Raw genomic sequence first — 18,670 nt, forward strand, 5'->3', positions numbered from 1 at the left:
GCCCCGGCTGCCCCGCGGGAGGCCCGCTGTGGTGTTCAAGGGTCCTCGTGTGGGGTTCTACCCGTGGCATGTCGATGGGGTGCGGCTTGAGAGGCAACGGGGCAACGGGAGAACTTGTCCGGAAGAGTCTTGCCCTGGTGACGTGTTCATGGTGGAGGATCCACGGTGCCCGATGTGAGGTGTCAGGGAAGTGCAGCCCTGCCGTGGGACCAGGGAGGGCCACAGCCGTGGCAAGGCTGCCACGATTGCTAGGGAGTTGGGATCAGGGCAAGTAGTTGCCGAGTTTTAACTCTGCCCCGGTGTGGGGAAGTTGCTTGATGCCTCTCGCTCATCTCCACGAGGGAACGTGTCTGCTGCTGCCAAAATCTGCTGCCCGCAGCAGCTGTCGCGGAGCGGCTGCCGTGCGTGCGCGGCCCTGGTCTACGCTTGTGCTCGCATCCGTTCGGTGACATTCGGCTGTGTCTGTTGCTGGCAGCAATTCTCAGTTCTGTTTGAGCTGTTTTTTACAACTGACATTTGGAATTAGGGTCGAGCTCAGGCGTGGACCCGCTGTATGCTGTTATCCCATTCTCTAGGCTGTCGTATTTTGAAGGGGGAGCATCCGCTGTGACTATTTACAGGTGTTTGTTTCGTGTTTCACTTAACTCAGGTGAAAGAGGAGACAGCGAGGGCTGTGCAGCCACACTGCACTTGGCAAACTTTGTTTCACAGAGGCAGATGCCTGCAGAACCACTTGCTGTCCGAGACCTCACGCTGCCCGTGAAGAAGGATGGGTACTGCAGTGCTCGAGTGCTGACCCTGTGAAACAGAGGCCACCGTACCCAGCTCCAGCCTAACTGGGGGTGAAGCAGTGGGAGCGTCTGGGTCCTGTTCTCACCCTCTCAGCCAAGAGCAGGGTTTAACCGGTGGGGCCCCAAAACGGAGCTGAGGGACTGCTGAGGAGTCAGTTCCGGGGGATCTTGGGCTCTGTGGTGCTGAGAGCACCGGCATCACTTCAAATAGTGGCTCAGCACGCTGTGCACAGAGAATTAGTGCTCTTGTTTCCTGACCCTTGTGTCAGCTTGGGGCAATAACTGCCTGTCTATGTTTCTTGAGCGTTGCAAGTCTTTGTGCACTTTTTGCACAGGCTGACTTTTTCTCCCGTAACCTCGCAGTGTTAAGTCATTTCTTTCTCTGTTGATCCTATGCGGTTTTGCAAGGGGAGGGAGAGGTGGTAAGCATTTGCAAGCTATTACTGGCTAGGATAGTGACTTTAAACCTTTTTATTCCTTTCCCAGGCAGAAAGGTCCCATGCCCTGTACTCTTTCTAGTTCTGATACCTTTTCAACTATATCCTCAGAAGTATTAGTGTTTCTAGGCTTGAATTTAGTTGCTATTGCATTGTCTTGATAGACTGTCTATCTTCTGAGCACCTTTTTATGTCAGAAAAAGGCTTTTGATTCTACTGCTGTAACTGTTTCTCCTACAGTTCTGTAGCAGCTACAGCTTTACCTTGTCAGCAGGACAAATCCACAGCATGTCTGGGTGCTACCCACGTGTTACTCCATTTCCAGGCTTTGGTTTTTTTTGCTTTGCCCTTTTGAAATATTTTATCAGTAATGTGAAAGAATATTATTTGCCTAGTATTGTGTACAACTCTCTATTGCCTTGCTGAAAGGTGTTAAGGATTAATATTGGGTTTGGGTGAAAATTAGGCTGCTGGCACAGAACTGCACGAGTGAAACTTTGAACACTACTGTAATGGTTTGGAAACGGTGGGTTTTTTTCTGTCAGAGGAGATAGAAGCTGTGCTGCAGGACTGAGGGAAGAGAGTAAGGGAAACATGAACACAAGAGCATCTTCACAGAGAGGAAGAGGCCAGGCTGTGCTGTAGTAATTTGATATTAATGTGTGTTGTTAGTATTGTAATGGTTTGCCTGTCTTCTTTTAGAAGAAGAAAACAATGCACCCATGTTAAACAAAACTTTATTTGAGCTAGAATTATGTGAAGTTTTTATGGTTTGTGTCTTGTGGTTGATTGACTGAAACTCTACCCTGCGCTGGGGTGTTCTAAAAGAGCTTTCTCAAATGTATTTTATCTGGTGTCCAGCAAGATACGAGCCTTGTGTTTTCTGTCTTCTACTTGGTCGCCTTTTTATCATAGAGCTTGTAGGGTCTCAGTTATTTTGGATATGAGCTGCCAGATTGGAGTCAGCTTGGCTGATTTCAGCTGAAGGCAGCGAGGTGTACTCCATCAGGTTGTTTCCATAGGAAATACAGATTGGTACAAGTTCTTCAGCCTCACTGCATCCGAGTTGTCTCATTACATGTGTCTCATGCACATGGACCTGTGGTCCCCAGAGGTTGCACGCAGAGTGAAGCTTTGCTGTGCTCTGTGAACGCAGCTCCCAAATCTATCCCTGCTTGGATATTGCCAGGCTGCAGGCCGCTTGGAGACTGTCAGTAAGCACAGGTTTTGGTATCTTAGATTGTCAGATAAGTGCATTACTGGTGACGCAGGTAACAAAAATGTCTTGTTTCCTGATGGCGTCATTTTGAGATTTACAACTTGCCTGGGAAGTCTGCTGAACATAAACTGTGTTAACATTTCTAACAAATATGCAGGCATAAAAGCTTGTAACGCAATGCTTAGGCAAAGATATGTGTGTGGTGGCCTCTCAGAAAGCCAGCTTTTTTTTTTTTTTTTTTTTTTTTTTTTTTTTTTTTTTCACCGACTGCAGCATGTGTGGTATAAGCCAGTTCCCAGTGAGACATGTTCTGGATCAAATTTGTGGGTCCCCTGGTCTCAAACCACACTTTCCCTAGCTATACAAAATCCAGAGATGAGCTCCGTTGAGAATAGAGCTTTTCTTCTCGAATTCAGCCCTGAAGGCAACAAAAAACTAAAGAGCAAAAAGAGCTGTGGAAGATGCTACAGTGGGGTGTAGCTAGAAAATAATTGGGAGGCTTCAAGGATACCATAATGAGTTTTCCCTTGACTCTTCCTCTCATGGTGGGATTTTGTAAGCTCTGAAACAACTCTCTAGGAGGGGAATCAGTTTACAGAGATGCTTTTGTTTTAATATTGCCCTGTTACTCCTTTTCTGTCTAGTACGAGATCCATCCTTCTTCCTCTCCTTTCCTGCCCCCTTCCAAAATGGCCTTTGCACGCACTAGTCTGAGCCCCTGCGTTACTGATGCCAGAAGGATCTTGGCCTTCCTGGGGGCATCCCGACCCGCAAGCTGTGGCAGGCTTTGCTGTGGCAGTTGTGAGGGGAGGCAGCAGAGGTGAGCTGTGTCTCTGCCTTTGCTCTGTTCGATGGCTTTGCTTGCCAGTGGGCTTGTTGAGCCACAGGCAAAGTAACAGGTTCTGAAAACTGAAAGGACGTTGGGTTTTTTTAGCTCAACTGGCTTCTTTCCCCGCCACCCCCACCGTCAGCTGAGGTAGGTGGTGGGGCACATTACCTGCCCCAGATTGCATGAATCCCGGGGGAGACTTCATGTTACTTGCGAGCCTGGAGTTGGAGGGACAGAGGGCTTGAAGATCCGATTAGCTGTGGTTACAGCACAACTAGAACTGTTGCATACCCCTCAGCGTCCCAGCTTAGGAGTGCTGAAACACACTGTTACTGTTGGCGTCTGTTTCGTTCTTCTAAAATAACTATGAAAACCTAAACCTTTGGTCACAGCAATCAAGTCCTAAATATAATGGAGATGAGGTAGCGGTTTCTGGTGAACAGAAACCGTCCTGTGGTTCTGCTTAAGCCTTATCTCTGTGTCAAGGAGTATTTTCACTCTGAAAGTAATAGCACTCTTTCAGCAGGTTAAAAGAACTTACTTCCTTCAGAAGGAAGGAAACCTCTAAAGCTCTCTGATCCTTGCGAGGGGAAGTGGGGGTGATTGGAATAGCTTAGGCTGACAGTACTAATTTGTGCATGAGAGCAGTGCTTTAAAGAGAAGATCTTCTGGATCAGGGACAGCCCTTTGTATGGCATATAGCACAGCAGCGCTGAACAAAGCCTGGGCTGTATAGGGGCCATAATAATGAGAATGCTGACAAGGCTGCTCTGTGGCTATAGCTGAGCTGCGGGAAATAATGTGAGGGGCAGTGGCGCTGTCAGATGCGTGCTGCCATGTACTGTCACTAAAAACTCAGTAGACATCTCGGTGGTGTTCAAAGCCGTCTGGGTGGCAGAGGTACAAGTGTGTCCCCTTCAGCTGCAGCCCCTCGTCAGGGTGCAAGTTGGGGAGGGCTCCTCTTCCCTCTCTGGCCTGCAGAGCAGCTGTATATGCTGGCAGGGCCTTGCTTGGCAGCGTGTGTGTGAAGGAAAACAACGTTTTTCACTGGTTTATGGTGAAGGGAAAAGAGTGGGGCGAGAGGCAGTGGCTGCGTAAGGGATCAGTTGCCTGTAGCACAGCCTGTAGCTGAGAGGAGAGGCTGTCAGCAGCACTGACAGTCTGCAGGGGAGATACAGGCTCCCTCTTGGATCTTTAAGAGTATCTAGAAATCTTCCTGCCCTCAGTGTCTAGCTTGCAAAACTTCAGAAAGGAGACAATATTTAATTTTTTTTCCCCTCCTCTGAACAAGTGATGCGATTCTCGGCACCACCTTCTGGGAGTCACAAGTTCCCAAGTTCGTTCTTCCACTTGCTGTGCAACGGAGTTGTGTGTGTCTGTTCCTGATGCTTTAAGCCAAAGTTAAGTTGCAGTCCTCTGTGAAGAAAGCATTAATATTTAAGTGTGTTTTAAGAGTCTCAGGTGGGCCCTCGTAGGCAAGGAGATAATATTTTTTTTTTTTACAGTTGGTCCTCATGTTCATCCTCTCAGGAGCTTGATTTGGAGCAAGACAGCAGCTTGGATCTTTCTAACAAGCTCTCACGCAGTGCAGAATTTTCTTCCTTTTTAATTGCAGTGTGGTTCAGTATGAGAAGTCTGAACATTTTTCTTCTTGTCTTTGCAGCTGCTGAAAAGTCTGAAGAGGCTGTCTGAGTTGCCCATCACGGTTGACATACTTGTGGTAAGAGCTGTGAAATCTCTCACGCTTTCATCGTGTCTGTCAAGTCACAGGATAACTGTTTGCCGTGGAAGTGCCGCTCTCCCTGGAACAGGGCGTGTTGCCTCGGCCACCTGCTACAGCCCAGTGTCACGGGCACCGTCGTGATGTAGTTCTGGAGATTCCAGGCACGGGGAGGGAGCGTGTCAGAGCAAGTGGGAAGCCACGGAGGACAGTTTGTCATGCTCAGTTCTCCCAAAAGCTTAACGCTTGACTATGAGATATGAGAGTTGGAACAGTTCCTTACGATAACTGAATTGGCAGAAAATTAGAAAGTGCTAATCCTTACTGTTATTAGTGACTTCTGTCTTCAGCCTTAACAACAGTCATGGTAAATACTGTCTTGGTTTATTAATACAAATAATTAGTGTTTGGCTAAGGTAGAGTTAAGTTGTCTTTGACTTCTGGAACTGTACTAAATGATACAGTGTCTGCTGATGTGGTGGTCTAGACCCACCTGACAGCCAAACACCCCACAGCTGGTTGCTCACCCTCCCTTACCCCCAGGGAATGGGGGAGATGATTGGAGGGGTAAGGGCAAGGAGACTCATAGGTTGAGATAAAAACAATTTAATAATTGAAATAAAATTAAAATAATAGTGATAATAATGGAAGATACAAATGCATAATGCACAGTGTGACTGCTCACCACCTGCTGATTGATGCCCAGCCCGTTCCCAGCTAGTGATCCCAGAGAAGAGGGAATCCTGAAACCACAATCCCAGCAGCCAGAGTGAGCTTCCCAAGCAGCTCTTATCTCTGTACTGAGCATAACGTTAGATGATATGGAATATTCAATTGGCTAACTTGGGTCTGTTGCTTTGGCTCTGCTCCACCCCAGCTTCTTTAGTGCCTGTGCACTAGCAGGACATGAGAAGTTGAAAAGTCCTTGATTTCTTAGCAACTACTAAAAACATCAGTGCATTACTAACATTCTTTTCGTATCAGATCCTGGACTGATCCAAAACACAGCACTGTTCTAGCTGCTAAGAAGGAAGGGGGGAACAAAGAAATTAGTTCTATGACAGCTGAAAATATAATATATGTGATATTTTTGCCATTAGATCAAGGCAGTTTATTTCTATCTAGCAGCAACAGGTAGCGGGTTAACTTGATTCACTTTGTAGAAAGTTTAGCAGAGGTAAGAATGCTGACTGTTTTGCTGAGATCAATTCATGTCTTGGCTCTCTCCTGAAGGAGACGGGTGTTGGGAAGACTGTGAACAGTTTACGGAAACACGAGCTTGTAGGAGACTTTGCGAAGAACCTCGTAGCCAGGTGGAAGAAGCTGGTGCCAGTGTCCCAAGAGGCAGACAGGTAAGTGAACCTGTTTGGTTATCTTGATGGATAAGCTTTGTTATTTTTTTTTGCCGTGGAGATCATAAACTTCTCTGACCAAGGAAACAAAGTGATGGCTCTGGAAAAACTTGTAACACGAGCGTGCTAACTCTGCATGGCGTTTTTGCCTAGTTTTGGCATAAACTTCCTGTCTCTGCTAGCCGCAGAGCATTAGGTTGCTGATGGCTGCAGTTTTGCATGAAAGTAGGGGCTGACTTTCAAGAAATTGCAGTTTGATGAAGAGATTAACACTAGATGCCAGAGAAGTGCCCTTAATAAAGCAAGACATGAAATTTGCTTGCTTGCCATTTTATGGTGCTAAAGAGAGGAAATTCTGGGCCCAAATAAAGGAAGTGGCTTGCTTTGAAAGAAGGTTTTTATGTGCAAAAATCCTATGGAAACTGAAAGTTAATGCTAGCAAGGATACTGCAGTGATAAAGCTGTGTTGAACCCAGCAGTGAGATCGTTTAGATGTGGGTGATAAAGACCTAGTTATTCATTATATCTTAGTGGTGGTGGTATCCTTCTGTGCTTAACTGGCAAGCTAGGGGACATGTTTCCCATAGGCACCACACAGCCAGGAGCGTGTAGGCACAGAGAAGTCTCTGTACATATCTGTCTCCACTTTCTGGTGAACTGTTGTCCTGATCCAATGTCGGGGGAGGTTTTAATATGACCCCAAGAGCGAGATTAAGACACAAATGAGGTCAAATGCCATATACCTAAACCAGGTTTTTATTATTTAAAAAAGTGAAGAGGGGTAGAGATAGGACAGAATGGAAGGAAAAGACAGAAATAAAGCAAGGATGTGGGATAGGGCTGCAAGAATAGTCACCACCATGGATCCAGTGGCATCCTGTTGGTCCTCAGTCTTCAGTTCTTCGGTGGTGGGTGCACACAGATCTAGCTTCAACGGTGGATGCACAAGGAGCATAGTTTATGTTGCCTTTTTAAGTTCAGCGTATCTGCTGATTAGCATATCTGCCCGGCTTTAGGTGTTTTTTTTTCCTCTGGTCCCACAGGTTTTGTTGCATCTGGCTTCTGGGCAGAAACTTTTGCCTCTTGTCAGTTCATTAGCAATGCATGCATGGGGTCTGGTGTACACAATAGAGCCACAAATGGCTACACTGTGCCCCTCTGAGACTTGTCTAAGGGACTGCAAGGAAGTGGGGGATGCATCCTTCAACACACTCCTGCTTCCCTGGGCAACATTCCCCAGGTTGCAGCAGCTTGTCTTGGAGGTTTGCACAGACACAAGCAAGCTTTGAGACAGTCATGACATCTCAGTCTCACAACTGTGAATACTCTGGTCCTAATAAAAAGGCTTAATCAATTCCTGCACTAAAAATGCAGTTTCTAAATCCCTGAATGTTACTGTGCCTGAGAGAATTAGTGGTATTCTTGCCATAAAACTTAACCACAAAGGAAAGACCTGTCACATTAGGAGAGAGGCTGGAGCTGAGTAAGGCAGCCCAGCCTGCTCCCCATGTAACAACCAGCACAACTAAGAGGAGGTGATGGGTGACAGTAGTAGGTGACTCTCTCCTGAGAGGTACGGAGGCACCATCAGCTGACCTAAGGCACTCTGGAGAGGCGTGCTGCTTACTGGGGGCTCCTATCAGGGATGTCACCGAGAGGCTGCTGAGCCTCATACGAGTACTGTCTGCTGGTGCTGTTTCACATGGGCACGAGTGCTACAGCCAGGAGCGGTCTGGAGAGTATCAGGAAGGGTTACAGTGCCCTGGGAGCAGCGGTAAGAGACTCTGGGCCCTGGTCAGAGGTCTGAAAGGGCCAGTTGAATCTGGCAAATCAACAGTTGGTTACGGGACTGGTACCACAGCCAGGGGTTCAGCTACTTAAACCATGGGACTCGCTTTGAGAAAGCTGATCTACTGGGGGCTGACAGGATCCGTCTGTCAGAGAAGGGGAAGAGGATTTTCTTGCCAAGCTTTAAACTAGAGTTGCCGGGGGAGGGAAACCTTAATCCATCCCACTCCTACCAGCTTGATGCCAGTGCCAGCAAGAGATTCCTAAAGCTTGGAGAGGGGTCACAGGCCAGCAGGAGAGCACCTGGAGAGCAGCACAAAGGAATTCCAAACAGCAAGTCAGCTTCATCGGGGGCCCAACTTAAATGCCTCTGTGCAAATGTGCATAGCATGGGGAATAAACAAGAGGAGCTAGAGAAATGCGCATGCCTGCAGGGCTATGATTTTACTGGCATCAGGGAGCTGTGCTGGGATGGCTCCTATGATTGGAGTGTTAGAATGGAAGTATGGAGAGTCTTTAGGAACGACAGGCAGGAGAGACGAGGAGGGGGTTCATCTTCTGTGTCAGTAACCAGCTGGAGAGCTTGAAGCCCTGGAGATGGGTGAGGAGCTGACCAAGAGTTTATGGGTCAGGGTTAAGGCGAAGGCAGGGACAGGAGACATTATAGTGGGGTCTCCTACAGGCCACCCCACCAGGAAGACTGAGCAGATGAGGCCCCCAATGGACAGATAGGAGCAGCCTCATGTTCACAAGCCTTGGTCCTCATGGGGGACTTCAGCCACCCTGGTATCTGTTGGAGGAACAACACAGCAGAGCATAAGCAATCCATCCTGGAACATATGGCTGATAACTTCCTTCTCTGAGTGACAGAGGAGCCAAGGAGGAGAGGTGCTGTGCTGTTCACACCAAGGAGGGGCTGATGGGGAGTATGAAGCTCAAGGGCAGCCTTGGCTGCAGCGAGCATGAAATGGTAGAGTTCATGTTAAAAATATAATGACTTTAATATGAGGAGCATGGGTGCTGCTGATGTTTTGCTATGTATATAAGTTGAAAGAGATTTATTGTAGTTTAACTGTTAAAATGGTTTGGAGGTTTTTTTATCAAGTGAATACAGACTCATATGGACAGTTATTGCAAATGTGGAAAAGTACTGGAAAAACCCCTGTCAGAAGGAGTCTTGTTTTAGCGAGAAAAGGAACACACCACACACCCCCCCCCCAACAATGCCAGAAAAGCTGAGAAGATTCAAGAAACTCCGCTGCACTTGTGCAGACTAACCACACCCATCTTATGAATATGTATTAAAAAGACTATAAAGAGTGGTGGGTTTGTTTACGCTTTGTCGTCGCGCATCCATCCATGCAGCATCCTTGGCGCATCGGTGCGGAGCGGAAACCCCCTTCTCCCCGGCATACCAAACCTTTTTTTGTTTTGCTTGTTCTCATTTCAATAAATTCATAAAAGTTATTTTCTGGTTCTGCATTTATAACAGTTCCTATCCACAAGGTCTGTGGAGAGTGGCTCTTTTAATTCATACTGGGAAGTTTTAATCTAACTATTTTGTTTTCTTATCCCTTCAGAAATAACCTAGATTCTGAAGACCGTGACTGTGAGAGGAGCAGCTCAAGGAAAAGACATCAAGAACCCTCCCTCAGAGAGGATGAGGAACCTGAGCAGGAGTATTCAGAACCCTTCCAGCCGTCTTGCAGCCAGTCCTATAGCCCAGATCATAGGGAAAAGAAATCCAAAAGGTATCCCAGGCCTGAGAGAGCCCATGAGACTTATGGCTACAGCAGCCACGAGGGGAAGGGTTGGGGCAGATCTTCCCCGGTGCTCTCTTCAGATCAGGAGTACTCGGACTATGGACAAGCTGTGTCACCTGAGCCAAGCGAGAGCCCTCAGGATATGTACACAGACCCTTATGCCTCTGAGGAGCAGGAAGAACCGACAGTATTTCGTAGGAAAGCCAGTAAAGGCCACAGCTTACAGGAGAAGCTGGGGGGAGGCCGGGAGAGGAACTCTGGTGAGTTCTATGATAAAGGGAACGTGAGTCGAAGCAAAGAGCACAAGTCTCACAAGAAGCAGCGACTTGATGGCAGGGGGGAGGACAGAACTACTGCCTTCAGCCCAGAAAGATTGCACAAGACCTCTTTTAAAGAGCAGCTCCGAGAAGCCCCTGTGGCAGGGGGCAGCAAGGAGAAGCAGAGGATGTCAGACGGCACCAAGAAGGAGAAGAACCGAGAAGGCAGTACCTCCAGAAAGAAGAAGTTGCACACGTTGCCACACTTGGAAGAGTCTTTGGACGTCCCTGTTAAGAAGCAAAAACATCAGGACTCTGAAAAAAGTAAATTGGAAAAGCCCAAGCTGAGCCTGGAGACCTCTAACACAGAGCGGGAGAAACGGAAAGCTGAGAGTGACTCGTCAAATAGGATTAAAGAAAAGGGGGTTTCTGGGAACTTAAAAGCTTTGGAGGGGAAGCGCAAAGCCTCTGATGTGGACAAAAAATCAATGGGCTTTTCCTCCAATTCTGGGGAGGGGGAAGTGGAGGATGAATTTGAACAACCTACGATGTCTTTTGAGTCGTACCTCAGCTATGACCAGCCCCAGAAAAAGAAAAAGAAAGTGGTCAAACCCTCTGTGCCAGCTGGGGACAAAGACCGAGGGCACAGCAAACAGAATGGATCCAAAGCCAGCACCAACAGCTCAGGCTCGAGTCGGAAAAGTCCAAGCCACAAGCGAACAAGTGAGAAAAGGGCAGAGAAGAAACTACCAGAGGCTCCTGAACCAAAGAGGGTAAGGTTTTGACGGATCTGAAAGTGAACAGAGAAGGTGGGATCAGCTGCTCTTGGTCCTTTGCCATCTGGGATGTATTAGTTTTCCGCTTGGAGATGCTGGGCTGTGATCTGCATCAGGGTGTGCTTGTGGTGGCTCACTGGTATCTAGGGCTGTGTGTCCTGGCTCCTGCTGGGAGACAAGGTGTGTTGTGCATGCCCTGTGCCACAGGCGTTCCTTTGTGCTGTTCGAGTGGCTGTCTGCTGGAAAAGTGGGTGAAGAGGGAGGGGGAAAAAAGAAACGCAATAGGCGAAAAACCCTGTTGGCTCAAAAATGGGGAGAGTAAAAGAAAACACCTTCAGCTAAATACTCACATATTGGACATGACACGCTCGTTACACATATAGAATATCTTTAGATGTGAGTCAATTTAAAATCCGGCCTAACAGGTGATGCATCTCCACCTGCTAGCAAGGTTCTCATGTCTCTCCTCTCAAGTACTTATGCTTCTCTAAAATGGACCTTTTCTTACCTGTGTCAGTACTACAGTTCTGTTAACTAAATCTGTTGGGTCTCCAGAAATGGGGGAGAAATAAGAGAATTGGTGTTACAATGCAGCTTATTCTAGAAGACAGACCTTCTTTTGAGAAAGCTTGAAAAACAAGCAATATTTCTGTACATATTCATGGCCACGTGGGTGCCAGGGTTTTGTATATAAACAGGGACTAATGTGTAAAACCTTTACTGCTTTGTCTTTTGACTCAACTTTGAAACACTGCTCTTCAAAAACTGTTTTTATAATCTTAGCAGCATTTTAAAATCCTGCTTTGACGTTCATTCTAAGTGTCTCCTATCAGAGTTTTAGGTTTCCCTCAGTTTGTGAGGTTCCCCTCTCCACCACTCTGGAGTTCTTTTCCAGGAGGTGGGGAGAAGGAGAAAAGACAGAATGGGTAAATGAGTGTTTGAGATCAAGAAAATGCTTGTGCCAGCTTTCTCTTCTGTTTTTTTTCTAGTTCTTTGCATTGTTAATCTCTCTTGGGTTCTTGCCAGAGGCCTTCAGCACTGCACCTTGCAGGTTAAAGATGTGGATGGCTCTTACTGGAGAGAGCAGAGTGATTCAGATCCCAAATTTTGGCATCTTTATATTGACAGCCTAGACCAGAGCCACAGTAACATCACACAGTGATCCCAAGGGTCTTTTCCAACCTGAATGATTCTGTGATTTTTGTGACGTGGCTTATTCAGAATACCAAACAAAATGCAGTTCAGTGCTGTTTGTAGGCTGGCAGGATGTAACATTCTCCTGTATTCTTGGCTTACTTGCATGTACATCCTCTGCTTCCAGATACTTTTAGATGTGGTACCAACGTTACCAGACATCCCACTGCCCCCGATCCAGGCCAATTACCGCCCTCTCCCTTCAATCGAGTCCATTACCTGCTCCCAGACAAAAAGGAAAGGTATGTTGGGCAGGAAAATAGGTTTGAAATGGGCTATGGCCATTGTTTGTGGGAGGTAGTGGGAATGGATGCTGCCTGGGTTCGAGTCTTTCTGTTGGGGTCTGGTGTCCTGCCCAGAGCCTAGGTTTCAGGGGGAGGTAGCTGCTTCCCCATGTGCTCTAGCAGAAATGAGGAAGGTCCTTTGCTGAACTTTCCTGAGGCTTGGGCTTTGAACTTGCTTTTCCTGAACTAGATTGCAGGTCTCTTAAGAGAAGACTTAGCCCTTTAGGTTGCCTCTGGGTGACTCCCAATTTGTGTCTCCTGTGCCATTCGTCAGAGTGGGCTCTTCTTTTCTCTGTCCCCTTCTTACTCCAAGTCTCTCACTTTACAGCAGTGTCCTCGCCAGTTGAAGAGAGCGAAGCAGGTTTTACAGGCCGCCGGTTGAATTCAAAGATGCAAGTGTATTCAGGCTCTAAAACTGCCTACCTCCCAAAGATGATGTCTCTCTATCAGCAATGTATCAGAGTCCTCAGTAACAACATTGACTGTAAGTACCTTTCCTCATCTGTCTTAGTCATGTTGCCGTGCGGGTTGTACTGAAGTCTTGGTAACTTGTTTGTTACATCCCACAGCATTTGGCTTGGAGCACAGGAACAGTTAGTTGTCCCTTGTCACAAGGCAAGCTAAGTAATAGGGGAGAGATCTTACTGAAAGCTCAGGTGCTGCAGGAATCGGCACCCAGTGTGCTTTCAGGGAGTGCTAAAGCATAGGAAATAGTGGTAAACAGAGCCTTGTGCAGGCACTTAACTTGGAGATACTGGTTCCTGATGACTCAGGAGAGCTATTGCACCTGTGGTTCCTTTCTCCTTGTATTGTGTAGTATTGTGCAGCACTGCATTTTTGCCTATCAAGCCCTTTCCTTGGCAAGGAAGGAGCAGGATAAATACTTTTCCCATCTTGCTTCTCTCTAGCAATCTATGAAGTGGGTGGTGTCCCTTTCTCAGTGCTAGAGCCGGTATTGGAGAGATGCACCCCAGAGCAGCTGTATCGCATTGAGGAATGTAATCATGTGAGTGCCTGGGCCTGGGGAAGGGGTGGTGACATGTGAGAGTGATGCTCTGTCCTCAGCTGCAATGGCAGAATAGTAAAGAACAACACTCTTTATAGCAAAAACCTTCTCTTGCTAGCCCTGAGTTCCTGGATTTTCCAGCTGCCCATCTCTTGCTGCAAGGTGGCCCCTAAGCCATCTTGCCCTCTGGTATTCCAGTGGTGCTGAGGGTGAGGGGAGTGAACCCAGCTTACATGTGGGTTTGCTTCAGGTCCTCATTGAGGATACGGATCAACTGTGGCACAATCACTGTCTCCGAGACTTCAAGAACGAGAAGCCAGAAGAGTTTGAGTCCTGGCGGGAAATGTACCTTCGACTTCATGACGCACGAGAGCAGCGGCTGCTCATGTTAGCACGGAACATCGGCTCAGCTCATGCCAACAAACCCAAAGGTAAATTAGGGCTGAATGCTCAGAGAGGGGTCTGGGAATGCTGCCTAGGGGATGTCTTGGTGTGGAGAAGGTCTTTTGGAATGACTGGTTTAAATCTAGTCCAATTTAGGAGTTGCTTAGCTCTCTGTTCTTTATGTGACGGCCTTTGTTTCATGGCTTAGGAGGCTCTTGAGTTCATCTGCCGTTGTGGTGATGGAAACCAGACTTTGCAGCCCTACGTGTTCTTGTAGAGGCACCTCCTGCTCTAGAGCAGCTTCTCCATGCTGGGGTTGAAGCACGTCAGGGTGGGGGAACCATTCCTGCTCTTTTGATGAACATAAGGAGAGCTACTGATCTGATCAGTCTGATTTCTCACAGCCCATGTTGTGACTGCAAGAGGTTCAGCCCTTAGGGAGGAGGCTATCGCCAGAGCTTTGGAATGGATGGACTGGGGAGAGGTGATTGGAGCTTGCTGTAAGAAGACAAGCACCGAGGAGCCTCCTTTATAGTAAGTTGAATCTAAGCAATGTTTTCCTCTGGCATCCTACAGGTAGAGTGGCCAAAATGGCGTTTGTGAACTCTGCAGCAAAGCCCCCCCGGGACGTGCGGAGACGACAAGAGAAGTTTGGAACTGGAGGACCTCTTCTGCCAGAGAAGACCAAGTGAGTGTTTTTCAGTGGCACTTGCTGTTCAGGGCACGCTCTTCCTGTGGGCTCCTGCCAGCTTCCCTCTGAAGCTCTCCATCCTGGCAGGGAAGGATAGTGTGTCTGGGAGGTCCTTTTGCAGTGGAACTTGTGCTGTAACAGCCTCGTCCTGCTGGGAAATGTGGGGATCCCAGTCACTGCTGGTTCCTTGTGGTATCGTTCATGCTGCTGTTCACAGATGTGGCTTGTGTCTGGAGAACTGTGTCAAACCACAGTGGCTCCTTTACTGAAATGTCTGTCCTGTCTCTCTTTCAGAATAAAACCAGTCCTGTACACATCTAACAAAAGCCACACTCGTGTGAGTGAGGAGCAATCCTATGATGGGCCCAGCACCAGCAGTGCCCATTCTGTCCCATCTTCAGGTAGCACCTTCTCCTCCTACGACCCCAGGAAACCACCAGTGAAGAGTAAGTACAAACGGCAGAGCATCTGTGTGGTCTCCTAGAGCTCCTCCTTTACAAACGCACGAATCTGCTGCTTCTGTTGTAGAAGAAATCCAGGCTGTGCAGGAGGGTTGGTGTCGGTGCCCTCTTCCTAAGGAGGGGGTGATAAAAGTCTGTTCAAACTCCTTGCACAAGAAAAACCATGGGGGAACGTCCGATTTGCCCACCTGCTCGGTGCTGACTGTATCATCCTGTCCTAGTGGTACTAGTGCGGCAGAAACCCAGCTGTCCTCTCCCCTCCTGCTGTCCTCCTGCGTCTGTCCAGCTGTTTGGCACAATGAAATTGTAGTGTAGCTCGCTTAGGGAGGAAGCAGGGAGATTTCAACCAGAGATCTGTGTTCTTGCAGTGCACATAGCAGAATGGGCTCTCAGTCTGTGACCTGAAAATGTGACAGGCTGTGATCAGAGAGCACACGCTTACCCCTGCCTTGCATCTGCTTTGCCAGGGCTGCATTTTCAATTGCTCTCTGCTCTCCTAGGTTGTTACTGCTGCTTTATGCTTTAATGTGTGGGTTTTTTGTTTGATTTAGGGTTGTTTTGGGGTTTTTTTCTTTTTCAGAAATTGCACCCATGATGGCAAAGACTATCAAAGCGTTCAAAAACAGGTTCTCTCGGAGATAAGTTTGCAGTGCGGATGTGGGACTTTCCCTCTCGTCGGGGAGTGGCACTGAAGCGGGAGAAGGTACCCAAACAGCCCTTTTCTTTGAACTCTTTGGAGGCTGCAGCTGCTGGGAGAAGCTTCGATCTGCACAAGACGACAGCACAGTATTTTATCTTTTATTCTGGTCCCTTTCTCAGTGTCAAGCCCCCCCTCTTTTCCCTCTGCCCTTAACATCCTGTTCTGGCTTTGTCATCCGTCAAAAGAAGGGTGTACAGAATCTCCCGACAAAAGAAAATGTGAAGTCTTGGCACCTGCTGAGAGTGGAAGATCCAGAGACTATTTACTATTTAACCTCTTAATAAATTATAAAATGATTTTAAATAATATTTTACCCCTCTATCCCGCTGGTATTATTTATGTTGCTCCCAGTAGTCCATCCCCCCACCCCCAGTCCAGTACAAGGGCCAGCATCAGACTGGAGCTGGCAGGAATCCATCTGAGTGGACACTGGATGTCACGGGAGTCTTTCCTTGTGATCTGGTACCTGCTGGGCCCAAAGTCCCACCTGGACTCTCTGGGACAGGTGGGACTGGTGGCCCATCTGCTCATCGATCCTTTGGCAAGCGCATCAAGTCTTGAGGCTTTGCTCTCTACTTGTGTATGTTAATAAAATCTTAGCTCTCGACCTTCTCTCTGCTGTTACTGTAGATCTTGTACAGATGCCTGTGTTGTTGTGCAGGGATGCCAAGAGCCATTGGGGACATTTTCTCTGCTGCTGTTGTCTTCTGCTGGCTACTGGGAGGAAAACTACGAGGGGTTTGGGGAGAAATTTTACTGTGCACCAAGTCAGATTTTAACTTTTTCCTTTTTTTTTTTTGTTTGTTTTTGGAGAGAGCTAGGGGTCTCTGCCTCTGGAATTTAAAACAGTTTTTAAATATCAATGGAGGCATCAGTTTGCCTCTTTTAGTGGAAGGAAGGAAGGAAGGAATACTTTTCTCTGGTTTTCTGTGTGGAATTGGGAAGGATTTCTTTCCAGTTTGGAAGCTGGTGCTTAAATCCTGTCTTTTAGCTGTATGTTTTGCTCTGCCCACTCTTTGGAAAGAGCAAGGATTTTAGTCTTCGAACCTGAAACCGCTTGTCTGTGGTTGGAGGGAAGTGAATAACGGATTGTGGTTTGTTTTTAATGCGTGCATACTTCATAGCAGGAGTTCAAAAAGCTCGGCTGTGCTTGGTGTCTGAGGAACTGGAAGGAAAATGTGTGCTGTGACCCGGCTGGTGGCAGTGAGACTGTGCTTTGGAGCACAGCTCCACTGAGGAGGTCGGGAGCCCGAGCGCTGCCTGAGGTGTGTGATTTCGGGTGGACTCGCCGAGGCCGCAGTGGAGTGCGGGGAGGCAGAAACAACTAGGCACTCTTAAATGTGAAGCTTTATTGTGATGAATGTCTCTGCTTGAGGGTTACGTCTGCCTCGAAAGTGAACTTCCCTGGAAGTGGTGCCAGCAGAGGATGGAGCTGGTTAGATGCAGGTCATGAAGTGAGGGAGCCAGCCTCTCCATTAGGGCTCAGAGGTCCCGTGGGATCGGAAAGGGGAGAGATTCTCCTGTCCCAAGCCATATTTGCTGCCCTAGGACTTTGCTCTCTAGGTGGAAGAGGTGCTGGTAGTGGGTGCTGTTGGTGGTGGCAGCTCTTGGGAGGCTCTGCTGCTGGCTTTCTGTGGCTGCCAAATCCCCAGCTGGTGGAGTTGTCTGCGCGTGCTGATTAGGGGGAAAAATCGTGCTAGGAAGAGTCCTCCCTGGAGGGCTCTAGAAAAATCCCTGTGTGCTTCTGGTTTCTGTTGAATTGCTTCTTTCTTTCTTTTTTTCCTCTCCCTTCCTTTCTTTAGAACCATTCTGAACACCTGTCTTGTTTATTTGGTCTGTTCTTTTCTTAATTTGAAAGTCTTGGAAAAATGTTCTCAGACTCTCACGTGCTGTAAGTTTGTTACAGTCCCAGATGCTTTAATGTTACCGTGCAGCATTTCAGTCTGTGTTGTGCTGTAAAGTAATGGCTCCTTACTCTTGCATTTTTGCTGTATTTAATTTTTGCTGTATTTTTAATTAGATAACAATATATTATCTTCTGCTGATCGTTGTGCTACCATTTATTTCTCCTCTGTACTTGGGGTAGGGGCAGAGGGGAGGGGAGTCTGGCATTGTGTTCAGGCTGTAGCAGAGCCTTGAGCAAAGGACCTGGGTGAGGCCCCAAGAAGTCTTGGGCACTGCTAAACTGCCACTTGATTAATACCAGAGCTTGATACTGGGCTGTGGGTATTGCCCAGAGCGTTGCTGTTAGGGGATGATGTACCTTCTCTCCTGGATCAGCCTCTTTGCTCTCGGCTTTGCCAGCTGTGTCTGTGTTTTAGCTTGGCTGGATTGCAGGCGGAGAGGGTACAGAGAGGATCAGGTGGGATGCTGTGTCTGAACGGACTCTAGTCAGTGCTGAGCGGGTCCCACTGGTCCTGGGACTGATGCCAGCCACTCTCCCTTCCCTCCCCTGCCTCTTGCTCAGACACTAAAGCTGCGAAGCTGGAAGAGGGGGCAGCAGCCCTCAGCCAGGAAGAGAGGGGGGTTACTTCTATGAAACATGAAGCAAAGTCTTGGGTGAAAGCCGTTGCTCCCGTGTTTCTGTGCTACACCACGCACGGAGGCGCTGAGCGGAGCTGCTGCATCTTCCCTCTTCGCCGACCTGCTGGTGGTAGGATGAGGGATGGGGGCAGGAGGGGGAGTGACCGGGACTTGCATTTGTATTTTGGTCCCCAACTGTGTATATACAATTTTCTATGTTCCTTTTTTTTGTGGTAATGAAGATGAATATTTTAATTAGATAAGTTATACAAAAAGAGGAAACTCATGTCCCAATAAAAGGCAAACCCTGGACCGTGTCTGCTTCTCCTTTCCCGTCTCTGAGTAATAACCGTAATAACCGTTAACCCCCCCCGGGCCCGCTCGGTCTCCCCGCGGCGGGGGGGCAGTGTCTGTGCTCCCGTTGCCCCTCGCGGCTGGAACAAGCCCCAGGCCTCAGCCCCACGGGCCTTTCCCAGCGCTGGACGGGCCACCCCC

General features: G+C 48.0%; 1 protein-coding gene across 1 annotated transcript; it reads left to right on the plus strand.

The window, feature by feature from the left end:
- The first annotated feature begins 68 nt into the window (after window positions 1–68).
- Window positions 69–18,485, plus strand: ELOA (elongin A). Its single transcript, XM_026863223.1, has 12 exons — window positions 69–174; window positions 650–789; window positions 4,940–4,996; window positions 6,230–6,348; window positions 9,717–10,929; window positions 12,254–12,368; window positions 12,739–12,894; window positions 13,319–13,416; window positions 13,667–13,847; window positions 14,377–14,488; window positions 14,786–14,937; window positions 15,533–18,485. Exons 1-12 carry the CDS (start codon window positions 69–71, stop codon window positions 15,592–15,594), a joined length of 2,511 nt encoding a protein of 836 aa, XP_026719024.1. The 3' UTR covers window positions 15,595–18,485.
- The last annotated feature ends 185 nt before the right edge of the window (window positions 18,486–18,670 follow it).

Source organism: Athene cunicularia, assembly GCF_003259725.1.
Source record: "Athene cunicularia isolate RWA chromosome 23 unlocalized genomic scaffold, athCun1 chr23_part1, whole genome shotgun sequence".
NCBI classification, from domain to species: domain Eukaryota; kingdom Metazoa; phylum Chordata; class Aves; order Strigiformes; family Strigidae; genus Athene; species Athene cunicularia.